This window comes from Oreochromis niloticus, linkage group LG3, assembly GCF_001858045.2.
Source record: "Oreochromis niloticus isolate F11D_XX linkage group LG3, O_niloticus_UMD_NMBU, whole genome shotgun sequence".
Lineage (NCBI taxonomy): Eukaryota > Metazoa > Chordata > Actinopteri > Cichliformes > Cichlidae > Oreochromis > Oreochromis niloticus.
Genome location: NC_031967.2, coordinates 23,375,169 through 23,401,389, shown reverse-complemented (window position 1 = coordinate 23,401,389; position 26,221 = coordinate 23,375,169). Strand labels below are relative to the sequence as shown.

The window sequence follows — 26,221 nt, the reverse complement described above, 5'->3', positions numbered from 1 at the left end:
CTTGTAGCTGGTGGTTGGCAGATGGTCACCAACCAGTCTATAGCCCTGTTTGACTATGGTCTATCTGATCAAATATATTATCACTGATAGTAGTAGTATTATTACAAGTATTACCCTTATTACATTTTACTTTGACTGCTCGTTAAATAATTAGAAAACATTTTGGAAATGATCATTTCTTCTAGGTGTAACTTTAGTGCTGAAGTGGCAGAAAGATGATGATATAAGTTGATTAAATGATACTTGTCTGTTTAAATGAACTAATAACCGCTTACATTCATTATATGTGCATGTTTGGCTGTATATGCGTGTGTTATTTTCTCAAATTCACTTCCCTGCGTGACTTCACACCTTCAGCCATCAGTGTCAGTGACACAGTTAGAGCAGTTGGCTGCTTGTTGCTGAAGTGCTGTTAATTATGATGAGTGAAAGCCCCGTGCTGTGCTGGGGCTGCTCTACATCGGATGTTTCCCTACAAAATGATCCATATATCGACCGCCCGCTGCCTATGATGTATACGCATGTCAAGCCCTCTCTGTGAAGGAGGTACGAGCCCGACCGTTAGAGGGAGGGTAAAAAGCTGAGTCACATCTCAGCAACAGTCGCCTGGGCAACACCTCCATAGTGACCGGCTGAAGGAAGATAAGGTCCCTCGCTGCTCAACTAGTTGTATAACATCAGCAGACCCTGCAGCATTTTGTTGCTGCGCTGCTGATTATGCCGCGCTTATCAGCTTCCCCTCAAACGGCGAGCTGAAATCTGAGTTGCTCGGTTGCAGCTCCTAAATAATCAACACCCTCCGGTCTCCCTGGTGTAATTACTGTTTTGATTTCTGTTGCAGAGAAAGAGGGGAAACTGGAACAAGTACACTGCAGACTGTCATAATTATAGCTATCACATGGCACTAGCAGAGCTGAGTAAAAGAAATTATGATGGTTAGAATTGAAGCTGTCCATCATTAAGAGACGCAGCAGCGTGGTTCGTCTCATATGTGCATTTTATTGTCTTAGCTTGCGATGCTTCGTGAGTCAGCACCCCTGCTGTGCTTAAATGTGCGCTTTATTTAAATGCCAGAATTGGCAGAGTATGGATCCAAGATCTTGGCAATTTTTATCTAACTGGGGGTCAAACAGCGAAGAGAAAACAATCTCTGCCTCAGGGTTGTTTCTGCAAATAGGCTGAATTGAATTTCCTGACCGTACTGATTTGATAAAGCTCAAAGGGAAGTCCCATCTCACAGTGAATGAGTGTGATTGTTGGCTCGGGGAAAGTTTGTCTTTTCTTTTTTTCCAGTGAGGATTAGTGCTCTGTAGCTCCACCGTTGGCCTTTGCAGAAGGCTTTTTGTTCGTGGCAGCTTGGGCTGTGGTGTGCTGTCATAACAAGTGTCAGCATTTGTTTGTTTGTTGGAGGTGAGAGATTTTCACTACAGAACAGTGTCTGAAGGGAAAGGGTCAGTTATGAGAAACATGTGTGATTCCTGCAGGTGGGTAAGAATGGGATATTTAACGACTTAGCATTTTTATTTGATAAATTTTGATCAGTTTACATTTTATCATGCAAACTGTTTGGGATAAACGGTGATAAATTGTGTATTAGTGCACAATTATTAATTATGATAAGTAATAATTGAAAATTGCAGATCCGTTGCCATCTGCTGTACATATGGAGAAAATGACATTAAAGAAATTCACATAGATTTCTCCACAAATCGTGAGGTAGTTGCTTCCAGATAGCGATTCAACAGCCAAATGACAGGCAGAAACCTTGAAACCAGAAACCTCACCCTGCAAACCTTCACCAATCTGTCTGAGAATGACTGAAGTCAATCTGAGTTGGACCATGATGGTTGGAAATAGGTTGCCTCGTGTTGCATGTTCCACCTCTGGGTGACCAGTTGATTGTCACAGCTACTTGGATGCAGTGGCCAAATGTGACGAAAAATGTAATGCAATCACCGCTGCAGGGCGTGTAGAAGAAGTACTTCATATGGTGCTGATGAATGAAAGCTAGCAAGACAGGAGAGAGATTACTTGATGAGAGGCTCACTGCAGAGGCAGCTAATTATTTCTCTGTTGTTTATATGTCACAAAGCCAGGTTACTTATGTTTGCAGAGCATTGTATTTGATTTATATTTATTATTTTCAAAAAGCCATTTTGTGGATCTTTCTGTGAACCATACGATTTACTTCATTGTTAACAGAACAGAGTTCCACAGTGAGTTCTAGTTTCCCAATACCAAAGAAGAAAAAAATACTTGTTATAAAGAAGTACTTCTTATAAAAATACTACTTATAATCCTGAAAAAGCAACGGGGGAGGGGGCCTTAAACTTTATGCAGATATAGTCTGACAAAGAGGAGATAGATGAACAACAGCTGTACCTTCCCCACTGTTTTTAATCACAAAACAGAGTTTTGTGCGCCTTCCAGTCTAAATTTAACTGGTTTCAGGAAGTCGTATGGAGAAAAACTGTGTGGAGAAACACCCGTCAGTAAATGAACTACTTTAGCGTGAAGCAACATAGGAACTACAGGGCTGACTGAGCATGTTTTACTTCTAGCCATAATTCAGTCAGTGTTATCCAAGCAGGAAAACACACACACACACACACACACACACACACACACACACACACAGAAAACAGCAGTGTTCAGAATAGGGCTGTTCGATATAACGATATATATCGGATGACGATAGAAAAACGTCTATCGTTTCATTTTACGCTATCGTTTGTTTCGTGGTGTCGCAAAATAAACTGTTTACGGCAATATTTTTTCATCATTTTGATGCTCACTGTAGTGGCTATATTAATTTCTTAAAGTTCTCTCTTTCTCTTATATTTAATATAACCACACTACGGACGGACAAGCGCTTGTTTTTTATGCGTTTTCGTTAGCAACAACGACGGTAAAACCACGGCGTGTCCGCTTGTTTATTTTCCACATAAACCTTTCACAATAAAGCTCAAGATCCTGTTGAGGCTTTTCAAAATAAAACGAGTCACGTGAAAGATGCAGAGTATTAACGGATGAGAAGCAAAAAAGAGCCGCCAGGTGCTAAAAAAATAAACCTTAGACTCAAACGTTAGAACAGACTTTTCTCCGCAGCACGCTGTGTAATAAATACTCACAAAGAAAACGGCGGCCGTTACAACTTACGTCTAAAAATGTATAGTTCCATGCATCAGTTAAAACACTCGACTCCAGGTACACGACGCCCAGCTGGAAACACTTCACGCAAGTCGAGATGCCCGAGATTCACAGAATTTACAGGAAATGTTACATTTTTGTAATTTATATCGTTATATCGACGATAGATGTCTTAATATCGGGATATGAGATTTTGGTCATATCGCACAGCCCTAGTTCAGAAGGTTTCAGCTCTGAAGCACCACATTTCTGTCTCGCTCTCTGTCATTTTTTTTTTTTGTCTCAATAAAAAGTTTACAACACAGAAGAAAGATTGAGTAGGAAATCTAGCTCCTGTAGGATATAAATGTGCTAACAGCTGTTTTAAGCCCAGGTCTCCTTTCACAAATATATTGGAGAAATATAGAGCCACCTGTGCATCCTTGATTAATAAAGACCCTCCATTATTCAGCACCAGGCTGCTGATATTCCATCTTTCCCCATTACTGTTTGGCTCATCATGTCTCGAGGTACATATTTCTATTAATAGCCGAAGGTCACCTTTAATCTTCAGGACCCGCTGCACTGTCATCGTGTGTGGGGCCTGGTCAGGATCTCTTTTGGTTTGGTCCTGAGTCACGTTTGTGGTTACGTATTGAGGTGTAGTTTCCAACTTTTCCACAAGGGGGCGAGATGTAAGAGCAGGTGGCGTGCAGTGGCATTGAACAGGCTGTGTAATTTTTCACCCAGCAGGAACATTATCATAATCGTGCTCTGATTGTGGAGAGGATACCCATGTGTCATTTTAATCCCTCAGTCTATAAATAACCTTCACTTGGCTGCGCTGCGGGTGGAAGTGCCTTCGGTTTGGTGCGTCATCCTTGCCAAATACTTTGATTTAAAATTGTTAGTGTTGTCTGAAGAAAACAAGTAGATTAAGAAACAAAAATAAAGAAATGTCTCTTAGCTATATGCCAAACACAATTCAAACATTGGGAATATAAACTGTATATAAAAAAAAATAAAGCTTTTACACATGTGGGAAAAAAGACTTTAGACAACCTTTAAGAAGAAGTAATATAGGGTTGTTAGGGGGTTTTTTTGTGGTTAAGATATCCATGTAAGTCTGAAAAACAACCCCAACAATGGGATTTATTGATGGACTGAACTCTGCGGTTAGAGACTGGAGGGTTCTTCTGCTCACTGCGCCTCAGGTCTGCCTGAAGCATTTGTTCCTGTGCCACGTCATTGCCATGAAGGGTTCACTTTGGGTCACGAGCTGATCATCTTCATCATCATCATTGTGCATTTTTCTCTTCTCATTACCCGCTGTCAGCCTGCATTCATCTTTCAGCTGAATGGATGTCTCGTCCCTCTCGTATGCAGAAAGAAATTAATGGCTGTAGATGGATGACACGTTGGAGTTTTATCATACCAAAGCTACGCTCTGCAAAACGCCAACAGATTAAATGGTGTAATATCTTTATTATGCTGTGAACTTTATATATTATTCAACTAGTACAGATGGAGATAAAAAAGTATGTGTGATGCATGAAAAAGAGAGAGGGTAAAATTTTCTGTTTGGGGTGGGATAAAATGTATTTGCAGACCCGTGACGTGTGTGGATGTGTGACAGTGTAGGATCGTGTGAATAAGTCTCCATTCACACTGGACTAAAGACCAGTCTGCAACCATTTGGCATCCACTGGTCATGAAGTAATGATGGGTGTTCTTCGACCAGTTGTGAGCCCCAGTCACACGGGTCTACAGACCAGTCGGTGAATGTATCAACCATCAAAGCATCGCTGTATTTGATTCCGATGTGTTTGTTGTGCCCGCCTATCATTGCTATTTACCTGCTAACATACCACCCTGCTGACGTGCGCCCGTCATAGACTCACTTCACCATGTAGACTCTTTAATCAAGCACAATATGTATAACTGCACCACTCCCCTCCTTATCACCCAGGGTCCCGGCGCGTTGCTAAATGGAGTCGGAGCAGCTGTACCACAGAGGCTACTGCAGGAACAGCTACAACAGCATCGCCAGTGCCAGCAGCGACGAGGAGCTGCTGGATGGAGCCGGCGTCATCATGGACTTCCACACCACCGAGGACGACAACCTGCTGGATGGGGACGCTGCCTCCCCAGGTAGGGAGTACAGGAAATTCTTTTCCTGCGGTTTGATTGGTCAGAATCTGGACATCTTGAGCTTCCCTTCACGAATCCCCTGACCCTCCTTTCCTTGAACTCTCAGTGAGCTTCCCCATCGTTGCCATCTTACGGTTCTCTGTTGGTCTCTGGTTGTGAGTCATCGCACTGCTGATGCTTGTGTGTGCTTCTGTCTTGTGCCACCGCCACCCTCATCTTCATCATCATCATCAACTGTTCTCTATGTCAAACCCTGGAAAAACTTTCTCTTAAACCATCCACCCAGCATCATTGTCCTGCTTCCATTTTCACCATTCTCACAAATGGTTGAAGACATGTGAACTTTCACAGTTATCTTATCTCATATTCACTTTCTAAATTTTCTTTAGGAACCATTAACCATGTCTTCCTGTTTTTACCCATGAATATTTCTGGAGCTGTATTACCAATATGATAGTTTTCATCAATTAAATGTAACACAACCAGTAACAAACATACTTTTTTATATCTAATGTAAAACAGGCATTGTACTTAACTGATTATCAATGACCTTTTTAATATTGTCCAATTAAAACTGAGGTAATTAGCTGTTTTGTAACCATATGTAAGGCAGTTTTAGCAGCTCCATTTAGTTTTTTTCTTCCTTTGTTCATTTGTTTGCTGTCTCTGCATACCACCTTATTTGTAATTGTTGCTCTGTTGAGTGGTTTTATAGTTTGTCCTCTTCTAGCATCCTGTTCATTTTGCCGTGCTGTTTCCCTCGATCATTTTGACCTTATCACCTCTTTAATGTTCTTGCTTCCTGTTTCCTAAAGTGTGCCTCATTGCATGTTGTCATTTCTGCTTTTGTGCTTTCTCCTCCTCCTTTCGTCCCTTGGCACATGCAGACGTTCCTGTCAGGTAGCTGTGAAGCCGAGGTGGTGAGAGTAATAGTACTGTCATGTGGCAGAGCGAGTTGATCCGCTGTGTTTTGCCAAGTTGGATCAAATGTTACAGTCATTACTTCATTCAGACAGCGCTGAATGTGATTTCTCCCGTGCTTCTGACTGCCAGGCTGCCACGTTTCATAATTCCCATCATGCCTATCATTTTTCAACGCGGTCACCCGTTTCTCATTCAGTCAGCATCTCAGTGGTGCTCCGACTCGCTTATCCCCATCAGCACCCAATCCGCAGCTTCCTGTTTTCTCTTCCTCGTCTGAGTAAATATGCTGATTCATTTAATTTCTTACTCGCAGCTGATCAAACAGAGCGCGCGCCGTGCTGAGGATCGTGTCAGAGGTGTCGGCCGAGCTCGGCTCTCCAAATATGAGCACCTCGTGTATAGTCAGAATACCCCTGCGTTGGAGCGGTGTCTCTCTTTGAATGCAGAATGAAGGCTGATTTTGGCAAGCTAGTGTGTTTATGCAGGGGATAAAGGCACCGCATTCAGTTTCAACCCTGTTTTGAGTGTTTGTTTAGCAGAGAGGTTATTTTCCCTCTGTGATAAAAGGATAATTAGGATCAACTGCTTCTATCTGATACATTTCTTGGATTGCAGATGGCATAAAATGAAGATGCAGTACACAACGACAATATAAGCGCTCACTTTTCTTTTTTTTCTTTTTTTTGGTAAGCCTGTGCTGAAAGCAGAATCTTGACTGTCATCTTTCTTTTCTGTGGTCCCAGCAAATGCAGCTCTTCTTGCATGCTGAGTAGTGCAGCCGTGCATCTCTGCCACTTTCCCTTCTCCCTCTCCTGACTTTAAATCTGCAAAGTAAACACTAATACCTGTAGCCAAGCATACACATTTACTCTAAGAGTCAGTCTAAGTAAAGGTTTAAAGGTTTCACGGGGGGAGTTTCCTGTAGTAAAGTGAAGCTTAGCAGGGTCATAACAACCTGTTGAGTCATTTTCATCATTAAACAGTGAAACTGAGGGTGACCAGGCTAGTCAGAGGGGAGACATGACTTTTAACTGCATGGGCGACCAGACAAGAGGGAGATTGTACGGAACAAGAAATAAGTAAATCAAGTTTGGCTGGATTTTAAAAAAAAAAAAGTATCCTGACAGGATCTTAACAGGAGCAGCAAAGCTATCAGCTGTAGAGCTAAGTCAGGTTTTTAGCTGAATGCTCACATTGTTGCTTGAAGAATGATTTATATCTGCAGGTAGATTTAGCATGCTAACATGTCTCATGGCTATTACACAACCTGATTATCTCCATTTGGTTGTTGTTCGTCATCAGGTTTGCTTCAGTCACTGGGACTTAACAATCACATTTGGAGATGGGAGAAGAAAAAAAATAGAAATGCAAATTAATTTGTTACCTGAAGACCTATTTTAAGGCAAATCCCCTTCTTGTTGTAAAAATAAATGTGTAGTTTACATCCATCCATAGGGGCTAGAGCTTATCCTAGCTGTCGGGTCGGCATTCTGTCCCAGGGCCAGCACTGAGTGATGCACAACCATTTACAGTCACCAGCTAGCCCGTTAAGCATTGAGGGGGATGCTGGAATACCCAGAGAGAAGCAATACAGGCACAGGAAGAAGATGTGAACCCAGCCAGTGCTTCCTGTGAGCAGTGATAGTGCTAACCACTGTGCAGTTTATTTTCAGCCTAAACCTAAATAGTGATTCATAACTGCTGTTCTTTCAGCAATTTTTTTTAATTTGTTATAAAAGTGGTCTTTTTTTTTATCTTAAAGTAATATTGGCAAAGGTTTGGTTTTAGGTCAGACATAAACCTCAGTCCATTCACCTCAGAAGTTTGATAAGCGTGGAAAAACAGGGGTTTGCTTTGCTCCTTAGGAAAGTAGAGTCATGAATGTGTTGTTAGCAATACAGCTCGATCCTTTTTTAATTTTTTTGGTTTTTTTTCTTTGTTCGTTAAAAACACTGCTGCAGCACGTTCCCGGGTAGACACTGGTCAGTTCTGTGTGTGGCTTATTTAGCCAAAGTCACAAATACATAACAGTGGCTATACTGACCACAACGTTTAGAGTTTAACTGCTGTTTATGTGCACTGCCACCATCTTGGATTGTTAAGCTGAGGCCAGTGGGGCTGCTTTGACATTCCAAGTTGGAGATCTGACCTGAGGACATATTCCAGCTGTAAATTTCCACTTCAAAAGGAAACATCTTTCTATGGAGCACACCTCTTCCACTTCAGCATGAGCTACACCTTAGTGTTTCTCACTGAACCGCAAAGCTGTGACATCCAACGTTGTGATTGGTCAGCTGCAGTGATGGCGCTGGAACAGCAACACTGTATATACTGTCAAAACATTAAGAAAACGGTGACATTGTATACACAACTACAGCACTGATGTTAGTTTTTGGTCTGATTTAGCATTTTGACATGTTAGCTTATTAGTATAAAATTATGAACCTGTTTTATAGATATTAGTATATTAGTGTTTGTAAAATAGCCCACCCAGAATTTTTGACGCAGGTACTAAAAGTAATATTTAGGAGATATGGGCTGATAGTATTATAGTTCCTTAAATGTCTTATAGCACATTTTATAGTAATTGTTTGGTATTGCTTGGTGTATACCAATCCAGGGTTTACACCAACCATGGAGCTGGATCACTGAAGACACTGAAATTCATTCTGTGTGGAAATATTGAGGATGGCTTTGAGAGTTTTCGTCTTTGTCTTGTCTCTTAATGTGCAGATAGTAGCAGAGGGTGTGTTTCAGGTACCGAGTGTTTATATAAGAGGGACTGGCTTAAATTTCCGTGTCTTCAGGTTCTGTTCGTGTACTCTGAAAGTGGTGAACAGGTGACAGCATAGATTAACCTTAAGCTATCACCTTTTGTGTTCTCACTGCTGCTACAAACAGATGTGAGAGAAAACACTAATTATACACTAATGACGCAGTCACACAGAGAAACCCTTTTCTCCCTTTAATAAATCTTTAATAACTAATAGTAATTTAAAGCTAATGACTGGCTTCCTTTCCACATTGATATTTTGGACCATATTGTAATGCAGCACATTACTACAGGCCTGGGCTCCACCTACCTGACTCGTCATTCATGCTTTGTGTGTGATAGACGTGGAACAGCATTCCCATGAACCAGTCTGGGTGCCGGCCGGTGTGAGCGAAGGAAATCTCTGGATGAATGCCTTTCCTTGAAGTTGGTGTGCTGCCCGTGTCTGCTTCTCTGTGCTATTTTTACATGAGGGGTGGGTTCATAGAAAACCCCGTAAAGCCGTCCTCTGAGCTAAGACTGCAGTGTGACCAGGGAGCCGGATCACTCAGTAGTCCCATGGAGTGTTGGAGTGAGACTTGTTGCACTGGACTTGTACTGGAACACATTTTATGGAAACCTGAGAGACTTCTTGTGGTTTTTCTGCTTTGAAGTGCTGACAGGGGCTTGTTTTAAAGAGGGAGGTGACAAACTATGGCTGATATCACCTGTGCCACTGCTGAGCAGCGATAACGCAGCGTGACAAAAGGTAAGGGGCTTGTGAACTTGTGAAATCCTAGAATAAGACATATTAAGCCTGAAACCACAAAGAGGGAACTGAGTCTGGCTTTTGTTTCATTTAATAACACATGATTACACCGAGTTTACAAAACATCTTTGAAACATAGGGACTGATTCTTTTGGGATTTTACCTATGACATCATTTTCAGTTATTTTGGAGATGTTTAACCAGTAATGTTGGTTATAGCACTGAAGCTTTGGGAAGCCCAGATAATATCTCGGTTGTTTTTGAGAGTTTTTGTTTGTTTGTTTTTGTTTGTTTTGGTCTGTGGTTGTAGTTCTGACATGTGTGACACTTGTGTTTTTTTGTTTTTTTTTTTACAGCCCTCATAAAGGTTTCATTTTCTTATTGGATGCTAAAGGCAAGACAGGCATCAGTACCCAACTACTGCTTTCTGCTTTCTTTCTTTCCAACCATAGACTGACAGAGATTTCAGATAAAAACTGGTGTAGAAAGTTTTCTTTATCATTTTAGGATGTAAGTAGAGGTGGACCAGTCTAAACTTGATTTTCACTATAGCAGTTCCACTTTAACTTTACACTTTGTCCCTATCCACTTGTTAAATAATGACATTATAATGCACCTACTGTGCTGGCTGAGGCTCTAGTGTTTTCAGTGCTTTTTATTGACTTTTATTGGGATTATTCATGTGTAGCGAGTCTTCAAGTGAGGTTTTTACAACTTCACCGTGTCACGGACAGCAAATATTGTTGCACTTCAGAAATGAATCAGTCTGTTGTGGAGTAAGATTTCAACATGGATGTTAGTAACTCAAACTAAACAGCAACATATTAATGACTAACCTTGTGCTGTGGATGAGCTCAACTCTGGGCTAAACATGAATGTTTACTGAGAACAGTCTAACCCACATCCTACATCTTTCCTGTGCTAATATGTTTTACACTGGCATAACCGTAGCTCTACTGCTGGTCACAAGGCAGCAGATATACGCTTACTAGCTCAATTTACCTAGCCTTCGAAAACGTTGCTAGCATTTACTTTTCTGTCTTTGTTTACGTCCACTGTTTAATGTGTCACAGTGCTTGTTTGCCTTTGGGATTTGAAGGAGCTTTTGGATTGGTAAATGACTGATGACATCAGATTTACCAAGTGTGATTCTCATGAGTCTTAGTCATGTAGGTGTGCTCTCTGCATTTAATATCTGTACATATATTAAGTGTAATTGCATTTAGCTCATTGGAACTAGCTTGATTACGGTGTAAAATCAAATTATTCTTACAATAATTAAAAATAATAAAAATAACAAAGCTACGTTTTAATGGCTTAATGCAGTGTGAGAATTGTCTTTACAGAGAAACTGTAAACGTGGCATGATGAAGACCAAAATGTCAAAAGTAAATTAAACACTTAAACAACTAAAAGAGGAATTTGATATGGCATTAAGGACCTTAAATATTTCATTGAGAACGTATGTTAATAATAATGAATTTGTTAGAAGCGACAAGTTGTTTTCATTCGTAATTTTTATTTACCATTGTATTATTTTTGTCTATGTTCTTAGTTTTCCATTCAATTTTATTTATTGTGTAATATAATCTATGAATTAGCATATAGATTTTTTTGGTTAATTTTCATTTAATTTTTCCTTTTTATTTTTGCAAATTTGGGCTTCACTTTGCTCTCAGGCAGAATGATTTCTGTTTTCTTGGGGTGCACTGAAGGCTTTGTCCTCGCTGCTGAGGGTTCAGTTTCCCACCTGGCCATTTGCATGTCATCCCCTGACCTCTGTACTGTTACATATATGGTCATTATGTGGTTTTTTGGCAGTTTTAGTCCTCCCTGTAGGGACTAAGCAGATCTAATGGGGATTTGATTTTCCTGAAATGACGCACATCAATCATAAAACTGCTCACACCACTCAGGTGCATCTTAAAATGTTTTGCATATTTTTTTATACTCTATGATAGGCCAGAGACTATTAAAAAAATAATATCAATCTGACATTATTTTGTTGTCAGTAATTTAAAACCAGAATATATCTAATTAAGTATTATATGAGACAAAGAAAAGCAAGAAACATTCACATTTGGACATTTTGGCTCAGAAAAATTAATTAATCGTAAATTTCTGGTCAAATTTGTTGCTAGTTAGCTATTTTGCCTTTTTTAAAGCATGGTGTGTGTGTTTTACTGCATACGGCTCTGTAAAAACTTTCTTTTATCCTCCTTACTGCAGTGCGTAGAGTGGAATTTTCCGTTTTGGAGCTCACCAACTCCACCGCTTGTAAAACACACGCACACCCCTGTGACCCGGCACTATGGTTTCTTCCGTAAGAGGCAGGGCTCACTGATCTCCCTTAGCAACTAAAGCGGGTAGGGCCGACCGGCCTGTGATCGCCTTTCCCTGTGTATGATGACATCATCAACTCTAGCAGTCAGCTGCTGCAGTGAGGAGCGAGCGAGGAGGAAAAGGAAGGGGAGGGAGGGAGGACTGTGCGCGCGCTCTCTCTCACACACACACACACACACACACGTTTTCCGCTCAAACACACACGTGCGCGCTCTCTCTCACACACAGCTCCACTTGTCTTCCTCTGGTAAACATGGCAGCGGGAACAGCGAATGGCACACGCAGCGAGCATAGCCTAATGAAACCGAGCACGGTTTAGCTTAGCCTCATCTAAACTGTCAACATGGAGGAGGAGGACGCGGCGGCCGATCCCTATTTGCCTTACGACGGGGGAGGTGACACCATCCCCCTGCAGGAGATCCCTAGAAGAGGTAACGACACGTCCCCCTCTTCCCTTTTACTCCCCTTCCCTCTTGATTCCCTCCTTTTCTAACGCTGCTGCGATGACATAGGTCGACCTCCTTCTGCTTGTACACTTGAGTGCATGTATCCATATGGCAGGTGGAGCAAACGACTGCCTCCTCTGCTTTATGGACCACAAGCTGCCATTTCCACAGTCAACAAGCTATCTAGCCTGCACGTTCCTGCTCTGGCCTCTCCTGCTGATGATTAACCGGCAGTGTGTGCACGTCAGCCAAAGATAATGAGATAAAGACGGGGTGGATTTGGTGTGAAGACTCGAGCCCGGGCCTGAGAACATCACGGGCATCCATTTTAATTTGTGCACAGACGTTCTGCAGAAGCTGCTGGTTGTGCACATGTAAGCTGGATGTTTGTACATCTGCGCTGCTGTGCGTCTTTGCAGCCTGTCACAGCCTTCCCTGCAGTGAGTGTGAGGACACCTGTTGGCAAGATACAGGATGTCAACTCGCATCAATCAACCAGGCTATCTTTTTTTTTAAATGACATGTTCTCTGCTCTAATCTTTATCTTTCCTCTGTGGCGTTCAGGGAGTCAGGAGTTGGTTCCTCTAGGCCTTGTTAGATTTTTTACGGTGAGCGAGCAGGGACAAAACACTCCTCGTAAGCTTAGGAGGCAACCCCTACTCCCAGCATTCACACTTCAGTCAGCAAATGTCTTTTGTTTTCATCAGTTTAATATTGTTACTCTGGAATTTCTAGCAATTTTATGGTCAAAAGCACACAAGCTGTACTGCTGAAAAGTTTGAATTAAAGGTGAAAGTGGACACGGTGCAGTGCGCAGAGTACAGGCACTGCAAAACAAACCTATAGTAAGTCGATCGTCTTGTGGTCGTTGACCCGAAACACTGTGGCCTTGTCTCAGCTTGGTGTGCAGTACGTAAACACAACCTTTTGGACTTTGATCCATTTTTCTGTCCGCCTGGTTCATGGTACTCCAGGGGCTCCACCAGTGTGGACAGCTCGCTGCTGTCTGTCCTCAGGCTCTAATGGGATCATTTATGATCACATGATGGCTGAGAAATCTAACCCTGATGACCCAGCTGCCTCTAAACCCTTTTTTGAATTACTCAACAGTAATAGAGTAGATCTAATGAAGATTAATACAGCTGTGGTTGTTGGAGTGAAGCATGAAACCTCTAGTCACTTCTCATTTCATTGGTGATGGTTGCACAGGAAGGCTGTGTCTGTTCATTTAGAGAAGTGTGTTCTCCACTGTCAGCAAGACTCCGTGCACTCTGACGTGGCGTTCTTCCCCCGATGCAGAATCGGAGTGTCACGGTGCCAATGCACAGGGGAACATAACTGAAGCCTTCTTTTTCTTTTCTTTTTTTAATATGCATGTGTATTGTCTGCATGGCTGCTGAACCGTCCAAGCACGATGCTGGAAACCTGCGCACATGCAGTCCCCTCTGGTTTCTGTTTTCCGTGGCGTCACCATCCACGCCTGCAGTGGGACTAATGAGTGCCTGAAAGCGCAGCATCATCAGGAGGGGCTCGTCTGGTTTATTCCATTAGAGAAATCTGCTGTTTTGAAACGTTTCCCTTCTTCATTGAGCCACGTTGGTTCTGCAGTGTAGAGCAGCAGTCGTGTCTTTATCCTCCGTCGTATTCGTAGGCAGCTACTGCTGTGATCAACACACCAGTCGACAGCAGAAAATAATAAAGGCAGTTCATCTCTTTCGTAAAGCATTCACTTTTCACTTTTGTTTTTCTATAAATGTGGCCTTTATCAGGTTCGAGGATGGGCTGGAACATCTGCAAAAGAGCAATAGCAACACATGGTGCACTGACGTAAACATGGAGGCCAGTGTAGTCAGCATTTACGGTGTCGGTTATGTCGATGTGCTGTTGAAACCTGCAAAATCGTGAGCTCCAAGATAAATGGAGCCAACTATGGGCTTCTGTGGCTGCCACTTCTGCATGGAGGGTTAGGTTTGTGACTTAAATGACTACATTGAAACACAGTTAGGCAAAATTTAAGGATGTGATGAAACATTTATAACCACATCCATCAGCACTTCGCTAGATGACTCTCACAGTAAGATACTAGAGTCCAGGAAGTGACATACAAGTACCTTTACTTCTGATTTGACTATTTAGATGTGCTGTGTACTCGATTCTCGCCTATGAAAATGAGAAGTGAAATGATTAGATTCTGTGTAATATGTGCTGCTCTTCACGTTGTCATGAAAACGAGTTACACACAGACACAAACACAAATAAATTGGGTCACCTTAGGCTGTGGTATGATGAACCTGTTCTAAAGTTGGACATTTCTCTAACCAAACTGTTTGTGGTCGTGTTCGTGGTTAGCATTTATTAACTAGTTGTCAGCTGTGTGGTGGGGTCTTTTTATTCCCTGTTCAGTCATGCTAGGTTTTTTCCACTCCTCTCATGAGTCAGGCTGTGAATCATCTACAAAGGCACCATGATGATAATTTTGGATAATGATTTTTTTCAATTAAAGGGTAACAGCAGGGCTAAAGGATTTTGAGAAAATTATTTTTTGTGACAAATACTGTAATTCCGTTTTGTTTTTTGTTTTTTACAGTGAGTCAGGCTTCAGTATTTACTTTTTTATCTTTTTCAGTCATCCTTGTAACGGTTTGATACGTTGCTCATACCGAGGCTGCTGGCCGCCTGTGAGCCCTGGATAGCTTTAGCTTTAGCACCTTTTTCTTTGTAAGCTTCTTTGAAAAGTCCATGTGTCAGCTGCGTGAGGGTGATACAAGTATCTAAGTAGGGTATCGTTTCATTTTTGAGGTGGTCTCCCTCTGATTTACCCTGGCAAAATTGTGTCTTCAATCACAGTGAGGAGCTTCCATGCGAACCACTTGTTAGCATGTGGCTGTGTGACGACTGTTTGCCTGAAACGGACTGCCTCATAATCAAACATACATGAAGCTGGCTGTCTGGTCAGTCCGGTCTCTGGCCAGTCCATTGGTGATGCACTGTGTGTTTTCCTCTCTGCCACACATAGAACTGAGGATGCAAGAGGCAGGTGAAGATAAACTTAGGCTTATACTTAAAATAACATCATTTCATTTCATTAAATAAAAACTGCAAACTGTAAAGGCCTTTTTCCAGAGCTTGATCCTTTACGAATCTGGGTTTGAAATTTTAATATGTTGTCTTGATATATTTAATGTCAGCTAAACAGCACATGCTGCAGAGCTCTGTCAGCAGAGGTTGTTATAGCAACAGGATATCCAACTTGTGGTGGTAGAACATCATCAAAGCAAAGAAAGCAATTGAAATTTGTTCTCAGTAAACTAAAACCACCCAAATTCTAGAAGGATTTTTGTCACTCTTTTGTAGTTACTATGCAGATCTAACCTTGATGAGTCAAAGGAAACTCGATACATAAACAAAAGCTTTGGTCACACCCCCATATTTCTACCTTTGTTATTTGTTGAGCCCTTATAGGTGCACCTAGTTTATTGACCTGTCCAAAGCAAACGTATGAGGCTTGTGCTAAGAACTGAGTCATCGTCCCAACGCCCCTTCACTCAGCCAATCCATCCCCGCACTGTAACCGTCTCTCTGAAATCAAAATGGAGACGGATACAATCTCTTTAATGCATCTCCTTATTGCTGCTGACTCCACAGCAGCTGCAGTAGTATCTTACACAGTCACTACTCCTTACTGTTCACTGGACAGGATAGGCAGCGTCTAATCAGGAGCCATTTCATCCCTGCTTCTTCCCCTCCTACATCCTGTCAAACCTCAAAGGGAGCAATATGAGCTAATAAGCAGCTCTTTCAGAATCTCTGTTACGGCCCCGTTCAGGTCTGTGGGAATCAGGCTTTACTCTGGACTAATGTCTCAGAAAGATTTTGACCCCACTGCAGTAGTAGTTAATGATGTGGCCGTGTAGGAATGCAGAGGAAAACACGTGGATGTGTTTTATGATCTGTTTTAATGATCCCAACCACTTAAGGTCACAGCGATGAACAAACCTTTGTGTGATAAGCCCCGCTCATTCTTAGTTGCTCAAGATATTAAAAATGTAAAGAGGAGTTTTATTGTGATGCCTGGAATTGATGTTTGCTGTGCTGAAGGTCATGAGAGTTACCCCGTTGTATGTTTTGACTGGCTTGGCACTTAAACTGTATTTATACTTCTCTCTGTGTGTGGGTACCATATAATGAAATCCTGTTTCTACTGTAGGCTGTTTCCTTTTTATTCAGAAGTTGAATTTATCTGATATTATATTTGCATATCTTACTAAATACTTAAATAAAACAATTATAATTTGTGTTGTAAACTTCTAGCACAGTTATTTAGTTTAGTTTTACTCTTTGTCTCCGGGACTGTGCATGAAAACAGCGGTGTCATGACATGATGGGCTCGTTTTTGGAAATGGCCACAAGGGGAACTGCAGGTTTCTTTTATCCTTCCATGTTTGCAGCGCTTTTATTTCAATCAGGGTGACTGTGCATCTAATTAATTCTAAGAAGAATGGCTTCTTAGAATTGGCTTGTGTGTGGGGGTGTGTGTGGGGGGGTGTGTGTGTGTCTCATAAGAATGAAAATCTATACATGTTTTCAATCCTTTAGGGAGCTCAGTCTGTTCTTTGTTGGACTTGAGTAAAAAAAAGAAGACTGAGCAAAAGCTGAGCTACTAGTAGTAGAGCTACACTCTACTAGTACTAGTAGAGTGTAGCTCTACTAGTAGTTCATCACAGTGTGCTGACCCTATTCAGAACTTTTCAATTCAATTCAATTCAATTTTATTTATATAGCTCCAAATCATAACAGCAGTCGCCTCAAGGCGCTTGTGAGGGTTGTTTATAAAATAGTCTTTTAAAGTTGTCTAAATATTAGAAAGTGTCATTGCATTCACATGCAGCCTTGTTACTTCCTGTGAGTAACTTTCTGAAGATGACTATCTTGCATTTCCGTGCGTTCATCTTGAAGCTCAGAGAGCACCAAAGTATTAAACGAGCTCAGCATGAAGATCTGAAAAAGCTTTTTTGCTTAGATGTCCCAGTAAAATATCTGAAAGTCTTGTTTATGAAGACATCCTGGTGTAGGTGCAGTAAAATACAAACATTGTATCTTTTGTCCCCGTCATTATCAGCTGGGTCAGGTAGGACTTGTAGTGTAAGCAGCACCTTGTGAGCCATCTTACTGTCTGCTTTGGTGGTGTTGGTTTTAACACACACAGTAATTACACCCATGTTCTTATTTGTTCATTAATCTCATATTGTTGAATGTACCCAAACAGGAGAAACGAGCTATACTTGTTGGATTTGCAGGCCTTACTGTTGTGTCATTTAATCTTATTGTTGCGCACAGTTCAGTCTTTGTTTTCAGATGAATACTTGTGTTATCTGAAGGAGGAGGCTCGGGCTCGATTTACTGACAGTTTCAAATGTCAGAGGATGGACTTTTCTCTGATTTCTCAAACAGGCTTTGTCCCAAGTTAAACAAACTAAATGGTGCTCTTAAGGAAACCTGCTGCATTATACAGATGTTGTGGAGGGATTTTTAAGTTATCCACAGGTCGCTGTTGTACATCAGAGATCATTTCTCATCACGCCGCTGCCTCAGGCAGCAAAGAGAAATGTCAGCCGTGTAAAGCCTGTGATGCTTCTCAGATAAGAAGCAGAGAATCGGCCCCTCAACTCGCCCTGATGTGTGTGCGTCTGTGTGTGCAGAATGATGACTCAGTATGTTTTGTTCTGTGCTCATACTGAGCATGTCCATCCTGCCAGAGCAGGTCAGATCTAACCAGTGACTCCCGGCGTCTCGTCCCAGCATAATGAGCAAAGTCATTGCACAGAATGAGAGGATCAGCCCATCTCTGAAAGGGCAGCTAACAATGTTTGCTGCTCTTTCGCTTATCATTAATGAATATTTCTTGATAATAATCCAAGTCATGTTCAAGTCATTACTTACAAGATAGAAGTGGTTATTTGGCCTTAAGGGAGTCACATGGTCCTGCAGCCTGTGGACGAGTCAAGCAGAATTCAAAATAGCTTTTACCCTCAAATTTTTCCAGTCCAAAGCAAACCTAAACATACATAAATATACTAAAAATGTAATGGACTTTAATGTTTAGATCTAGTTTGTAGAGGTGAGCACTTATAATTAGTTACGGGTTTTGTTCCACATGAGGTGATGGACTGGAGTGTTTCCAGCAGTCTCATTAAATCTCAGTGATGGACGTGCAGTGATCTCTGCAGTGCTTCTGATGGGGCTCGCTTATCGAAGAGGTGTAACTGTAATGCAGCCGAGGCAGCACTGTGAGCGATCTCTTTCTTTCTTTCTTTTTTCAAGGATTATATGTAAGAATCAGAAGTATAAACTGCCAAAATGTATTGTTTAAAAAGTCATCAGACTGATGTATGGTGTAACATTGTAAGCCTGCTCACACAACCTCCTGGTTTCATACATTGTGGGAAAAAATATCATATTTCTTGTTTTTTACTCTTTCAAATATGTTTTGAATGTCAATAGTCTTCTTTTAAAAAATTGGACTGTGAACTTGTGCTCTTCGTTTTTTCTTCAGGATCTAATTACGCCATGTCAAACGGGGGCGGGGCTCCCAGCAGCTCCACCCACCTGCTGGACTTCCTAGAGGAGCCCATCCCTGGTGTTGGGACCTACGATGACTTTCACACCATCGACTGGGTCCGTGAGAAGTGCAAGGACCGCGAGAGACACCGGAAGGTGAGGACACCGAGGCCAAACCAGCTCAAAAAATAAAAACTTTTCAGCTTCGAGCAAAAATGTTTATACTTTGATATACCAACCAGTTTGTATGTATATTATAAAACCTGTCAGAGCTTTCACCCAGAGACAGAAGAATATTTTTAATATTTTGGAAAGAAAATATTCTTCTTCACGGGCCACAAACAACACTACTTAATTTTTAAAAAAAAAAATGTTTCACACCACTGTGTTATGCACTTCCTGTTGTATAAACAGTTTGTTTGGGTCACATAAAAGAAAAAATGTCAGGTAGGATCAGGACCTACAGCCCTGATGGCTTAACAGAGAAGGTAAACAACACTTATGTACTAAGAGAAACTCAAAACTTTACCAGCAGAAGTTCCAACAAAAATGATATCCCTTCTTATAATGTTTATACTTTATACAAAGTCGACCACAGTTTCCAAATTATAAATTAAAAGATCAATTTCTTATCCACCACTAGCATTCACAGGCTAAGTGTGTGGGAGATTTTTTGGGGCCCTTCAGTTGGTTAGGAGCGCATTTCGGGTCTGCCAACACTTTTATCCAAGTGTTTTACTGCAGGATGCTGCAGGACAGTCTGAATGTTATTTGCATACCCGGTGTTATCTGCCCCTCAGCTGACTGTTTTATTGAGGCAACAGTGGAAATCATGCCTGTAGAGGTGGTGTATTGCCACTGAAGGTCACTGTTTTTACCCCCTCAGCTGTAAAAGGCTGATGAGGTATTGTTAACCTTTCCCTCACTTGCATTACTCTCACTGTAAGTTGATCTAATAGTTTTATTTTTAGCCGTTGACGCTTGTTATTGAGCCTTGTGTGTGTGTGTTGATACAGATCAATAGTAAGAAAAAGGAGTCGGCATGGGAGTTCACCAAGAGCCTGTACGACGCTTGGTCCGGCTGGCTGGTGGTGACGCTCACTGGCTTGGCATCAGGTAACACACATGTGGTACTAAAGTGCACACAGCTCTTATCTGCCCTGCTGGTGACTCTCACATGCTTTGCCTCAGGCAGCTCACACTCAGTCTTTCTCTTGTTCACTGTCTTGTGCTCTCGCTCACCCACCTCTTATAAGCACACTGTTCTTCCTGCAGAGCCCCACGTGACAGATCTCAGAGCCATGAAATCCTCGCCGTGTGTGTTTTATGGCCACTAAATAACAGAAAATCTTTTTCTTGCTGAGCTAGTTAAAGTGGAGTAGTTATAAAAAGGTCCAGGCGACAGAGGGGAGAAATGAGTAAAATGCATATGCCTGTTGGGTTCTTTGTGTAAAAGAAGCTCTGCACTGTGATATCACATTATATAGATTTAAAACTGGGGTGACTGAGCTGTTTTAGGGCCTAAAATGTCCATTACGTCATAAAATACAGCCTTTTGAAATCAGATAATTCTTACTGATAAACTTAGATACCACTTTCCATTGTCTCTATCACACCAACAGGCCTGTTCCCAACTCCCCCCAAAAAACTATGGCAGGTTGTAGGAGAACTAGGCGGATAAAATGATGGTAATAATATCACAATGACACATGTAGAAATCCAGAAATGTGGCTACACTCGGTCACATGAAGGTCAGTGATCCTGTGATGTTTACAAAGACCCATCTGATATGAAAATGTCAGCCACACAGTCCCCTTACATGCCAGAGGTCACTGGTTAGAGAACAGGAGGAGACACAGATCCCAGTGAGGGGTTTGTGTCAGGATATCCAGGTATCAGGCATTAAAATCTGTCAGATCAAACATGTGACGCTTTGTTGTTTAAGTCAGACACTGATTTTTGTGCTGTAATATTTATGCATTGAGAGCTGAAGATTGTGTAATGTGAAGATTTGCTGCAGAGTTTTATAGTGTGCGTTTAGGTTCATATTCAGTGAGGATGTTTCTCAGAATTATTGTTAAATCACCTGAAACATCTTTGTCAGGTAGTAAGCCTGGTAGTGTAGTTAGGAACTTATCTCTCTCTCTCTCTCTGTTTTTCTGTTCTTCACCTTTCCCACTCGCCCCTGCCTTCACTTCTTTGCCCTTTTTTTTTCTCTTTCCTTTCCTTTCCTTTCCTGGTTCCCTCCTCCTGCCAGGTGCTTTGGCTGGCCTGATTGACATTGCTGCTGATTGGATGAACGACCTGAAGGAGGGCGTGTGTCTGAGCGCCTTGTGGTTCAACCACGAGCAGTGCTGCTGGACGTCCAATGAGACCACCTTCGCTGAGAGGGACAAGTGTCCTCAATGGAAGAGCTGGGCTGAGCTAATACTGGGGCAGGCTGAGGTAGAGGAACACGGGCACATGAAAGGGAGAGCATGCTGTCGATTTAAAACCAGACATTTTCCAAAAACCTGCAGTACGTATACGTGACTGCAGTGAGACCCAAGAGGCTACGGCTTCTAAGCAACAATGCAAAAATAAAACCCTTGTTGTTCAAATTGTGTAACAATTAAAAAGTCTAACAATTAAAAAGTAGACAGTTTGCAAAAGCTTTGCACCTTTTCTCATGAGCTGACTGCAGCTACAGTGACACTGACACATCAAGACGAGGGCAGACGTAGTCTCAGGCGTCCACACAAGTTTTTTTGTTATTTTTATTAAAAGTTTGGACGTTTTTCTTCCACTCTTTAACTTTTCCCTCCCTCTTCATCTGTCCCTCTCTGCAGGGCCCCGGCTCGTACATCATGAACTATTTCATGTACATCTACTGGGCTCTGTCCTTCGCCTTCCTGGCAGTTTGTCTGGTTAAGGTGTTTGCGCCATACGCCTGCGGCTCAGGGATCCCAGAGGTGAGGAAAACATTGCTTTTGTAAGTCCTGGTACAGCTGAAACTTTCTTCATTTTTCTTCTGGTGATACATCGATGTGCATGAAGGAAATCCTTGAACTGTTAAATGGGAAATGTCTTCAGCTTCATGTTGGTAGAGAAATTCTTTCTGCAGCAGCGCAGCTCAAGATGACTTTTCATCATCGTTTTAGTCAAACTAATGAGCCAGATGGGCTTTTTTGTCTTTTTGTGTTTTCAATGTGTGTGAAGTAGCTCGCTGGGGGATCTTTGCACACATTTTCTGATCGATCTGTCTCCCTGTGACTCTCTGTGAAAGAGTCTGATGGGTTTCAGGATCTTTTAATGTACTGAAGCACTTAAAAATTATTAGTTCAGCGGGGAGATGTGAAATATTTGACTGCTAATTTAAGGTGAGCGCTCTGAGCTATAAGAAAAAAAGGGGGGGGGGTCTTTGTTGCCATGGAAACACAAAAGCGGCATGTGTTGGACAACGACTTGAAAGCAGAGATGCAGCTCAACTAACAACCCAGTAAATTTATGTCATTATTTCATTTTAATTTTCATGTGTTTGTGCCTGATCCTGAGCACCTTGCTTTCCTTACACCTGCCTCTCCCATAGATCAAGACCATCCTGAGTGGGTTCATCATCCGGGGCTATCTGGGCAAGTGGACCTTGATGATCAAAACCATCACTCTGGTGCTGGCTGTGGCGTCGGGCCTGAGCCTGGGGAAAGAGGGCCCCCTGGTCCACGTGGCCTGCTGCTGTGGGAACATCTTCTCCTACCTCTTCCCCAAGTACAGCAAGAACGAGGCCAAGAAACGAGAGGTGAGAGCAAAAAAGTCCAAGTCCAGGCAGCACAAGTAATAAATGTTTAATACGTACAAGTGTGTTTAGTAGTTTGTGCCTGCGTGAACGAGCCCGGCTCTGGTGCTGAGGTGTGTTTGTTTTGTGCTCTCAGGTTCTCTCTGCCGCGTCAGCTGCCGGGGTGTCTGTAGCTTTTGGAGCACCAATCGGGGGAGTCCTCTTCAGCTTAGAGGAGGTGCATCAGCACTTAAACCAGTTACTATGTGGTGTTGTTTTAATGTGATGGTAACAACAACAGTATTAATCCACCAATGCTCTCCTCTCTCCTTCAGGTGAGCTACTATTTCCCTCTAAAGACGTTGTGGCGCTCATTCTTTGCCGCCCTGGTGGCAGCCTTCGTGCTGCGCTCCATTAACCCGTTTGGGAACAGCCGCCTGGTGCTGTTCTACGTGGAGTACCACACGCCGTGGTACCTGTTTGAGCTCATCCCGTTCATTCTGCTCGGAGTGTTCGGGGGCCTCTGGGGCGCCTTCTTCATCAAAGCCAACATCGCCTGGTGCCGGCGGCGCAAGTCGACACGTTTTGGTATGATGTGACCTTGGGGTGACCTCACCATTTAAAACTTGCAAGGAGGTTTAATGGTGGAAACAAGTGAAATGGAATAAAGACCGTTTCTATCAGTCGATACCCTCCTCTCGTGTGCTTTTTATGGTTTTAGTGACGCCACAGTGTCGTGTCTGAATTTAAAAATCCTCCTTTTTCACTTATTGAGGTCTTAAAATCAAACGCATACAAGCCTTTTTCTATGAAGCGAACAGAGCAGTCATTTAAAGAGTGCTTAATCTGCATTCGAGGCGTCTCACTCAAACCTCTGTCTCGCTCTGTAGGCAGGTACCCGGTGTTGGAGGTGATCCTGGTGGCAGCCATCACTGCGGTGGTTGCTTTCCCAAACCCTTACACGCGTAAGAACACCAGCGAGCTGATAAAGGAGCTGTTCACTGACTGCGGTCCGCTGGAGTCTTCGCAGCTTTGTCAGTACCGCAGCCAGATGAACGGCACCAAAGCCTTCTCTGATGACCAGCCGGCGGGGCCCGGCGTCTACTCGGCCATGTGGCAGCTGTGCCTGGCGCTCATCTTTAAAATCATCATGACTATATTCACATTTGGACTCAAGGTGAGAGATTTTTTTCTTTAATGATGAAGCAGATGTTTTCCCCTGCGATTCTTCATCAGCACTAAAACATGTTCCTTTCTCATCCTAAGGTACCGTCCGGGTTGTTCATCCCCAGCATGGCCATTGGGGCGATCGCGGGGCGGATTGTCGGCATCGCCATGGAGCAGCTCGCATATTATCACCACGACTGGTTCCTGTTCAAGGAGTGGTGCGAGGTGGGAGCCGACTGCATCACTCCAGGGCTCTATGCTATGGTGGGAGCTGCAGCGTGCCTGGGTGAGTCAGCACATAATGGGATTGTTAAGCTTTGCCACCAGTTGGTGCCAAAGCCTTCACGTTTCAGCAGCGAGGGGCGGTTGATGAGCGTATATGAAGGACTTTGAGATATCCTGCTGCTATTTTAATAACTGGCTGTGTCAGAACCTGTTACTCACTGTGAGTAACATGTGATCAGGGATGTGTAGCTTTGCCTCATCTGTTATAGAAATAAACACTTGTTTAGTTGGAGTCGTAGTTTAATGCATGTTACTGTCACTCCTTCCTCCCTCTGTAGGTGGAGTGACTCGTATGACCGTCTCCCTCGTCATCATCGTGTTCGAGCTGACCGGCGGGCTGGAGTACATCGTCCCCCTCATGGCCGCCGTGATGACCAGCAAATGGGTGGGCGACGCATTTGGCCGAGAGGGAATCTACGAGGCCCACATCCGCCTGAACGGATACCCCTTCCTGGATTCAAAGGAGGAGTTCACGCACACCACGCTGGCCCGGGAGGTGATGAGGCCCCGACGCAACGACCCGCCGTTGGCAGTGCTCACGCAGGACGACCTGACTGTGGAGGAGCTGCAGGGCATTATCAATGAAACCAGTTATAATGGTTTCCCTGTGATCGTGTCTAAGGAGTCCCAGAGGCTGGTGGGCTTCGCTCTGCGCAGAGACATCACAATCGCTATAGGTAAGACTGGAGAGACGACACCTGAACCCCCATGACCTTCTGGAGTTTAAAGATGGTGTAAAGTGAATATTTTTCATATCTCTGCAGAGAACGCTCGCCGCAAGCAGGAGGGCATTGTGCTGAACTCCAGGGTGTACTTCACCCAGCATGCACCCACGCTGCCCGCCGACAGCCCTCGACCCCTCAAGCTTCGCTCCATCCTGGACATGAGCCCCTTCACCGTCACTGACCACACCCCCATGGAGATCGTGGTAGACATCTTCAGGAAGCTGGGTCTGCGCCAGTGCCTGGTTACTCACAACGGGTAAGTGCGTCGTGAGTGTGTCTCAGAAGGAAGGAGGTGCTGTAGGAGCTGAAGGTGGATCCGTCTCACATCGTTGTTTCTGATGTAATGATTGCTTAACACACACACACACACACACACACACACACGTACACACTGTCTGGTGTTGCATGAGCTCTGGGATCCCTGGATTTATGCTGTAATCTGCATGGCCTGGCCTAATCGCTGTGCTGCACCTCCTTTTGTCCTCCTGGTGAGCAGTGACAGTCTCCTCTGCAGGAGAGACTGAGCTGCTGACGGAAACTAACCACAAATACATAACAGGTGTCACGCGGTGAGAGTATAGAGAGTAAGAGGAGCTGATGTGCGGTCTGAATCTGAGGAGGAACGTTAAAGCTTTTACCTCTGCGAGAAACCTTCAGTGAAACTAATTTAAAACCAAAGTCTCGTCCATGTGTGGAGACGCCTGCAGGAGATCCGGTCTGATTGGGTCTTTGCAGATGTGCGATGTTAAAACTACAAGACAGACTGTGTTAATTTGCTGTGATGATCACTGGAGAGGAACTGTGCAGCAGTATTTGTTTCATTTACCTTTTTTAGGATTAACCTTTTATTTATTTTTTAAATAATGACACTAGTATGATTGTTTATTTGTTTATTTTTCATATTTTTGTTGTTGTCAACAAATCTCATGAAAAGACCTAAACTGTCAGTCATGAAGGAGGATCAGGATCATTAAAAGATTTAAATTTATTACGATCTTTCCTTCTATTGTTATTGGGCTTTGCTAGATTAGCTTTGCTTGATTAATAGTTTAGAATAATCCGTATTTATCTGATACTGGGTCTTCATCTAGCTGAGTATAGGCAGCTGTTTTAGCTCCTCTCCCTTTAAGACAGCTTCCTTCTGATTGGCTGCCCCTCCTAAACAGAAGGTTTGAACAGCAGGTAAGCAGGGGCTTTGCTCAGAGTTCCTGAGATGACTGT

The 26,221-nt window shown here is 42.9% G+C and overlaps 1 protein-coding gene across 8 annotated transcripts in view; it reads left to right on the top strand.

Annotated features, from left to right (window-relative positions):
• The window catches only part of clcn3 (chloride channel 3), a 41,142-nt gene that overhangs the window by 6,392 nt on the left and 8,529 nt on the right, over positions 1-26,221 (top strand). For 4 of the 8 annotated variants that reach the window (XM_003447593.5, XM_005453158.4, XM_005453156.2 and 1 more), the window contains exons 2-13: positions 5,099-5,280; positions 19,068-19,228; positions 20,089-20,188; positions 21,330-21,517; positions 21,901-22,023; positions 22,641-22,847; positions 22,981-23,061; positions 23,159-23,411; positions 23,714-24,000; positions 24,090-24,276; positions 24,554-24,952; positions 25,040-25,256. In XM_003447593.5, the coding sequence (XP_003447641.1) occupies positions 5,118-5,280; positions 19,068-19,228; positions 20,089-20,188; positions 21,330-21,517; positions 21,901-22,023; positions 22,641-22,847; positions 22,981-23,061; positions 23,159-23,411; positions 23,714-24,000; positions 24,090-24,276; positions 24,554-24,952; positions 25,040-25,256 (2,366 nt within the window). In that variant the 5' untranslated portion in view covers positions 5,099-5,117. Of the gene's footprint in view, positions 1-5,098; positions 5,281-9,344; positions 9,726-12,100; positions 12,500-19,067; positions 19,229-20,088; positions 20,189-21,329; positions 21,518-21,900; positions 22,024-22,640; positions 22,848-22,980; positions 23,062-23,158; positions 23,412-23,713; positions 24,001-24,089; positions 24,277-24,553; positions 24,953-25,039; positions 25,257-26,221 lie in introns of those variants that run through there. The other 4 variants (XM_005453162.4, XM_005453157.4, XM_005453163.4 and 1 more) reach the window with 4 other exon arrangements.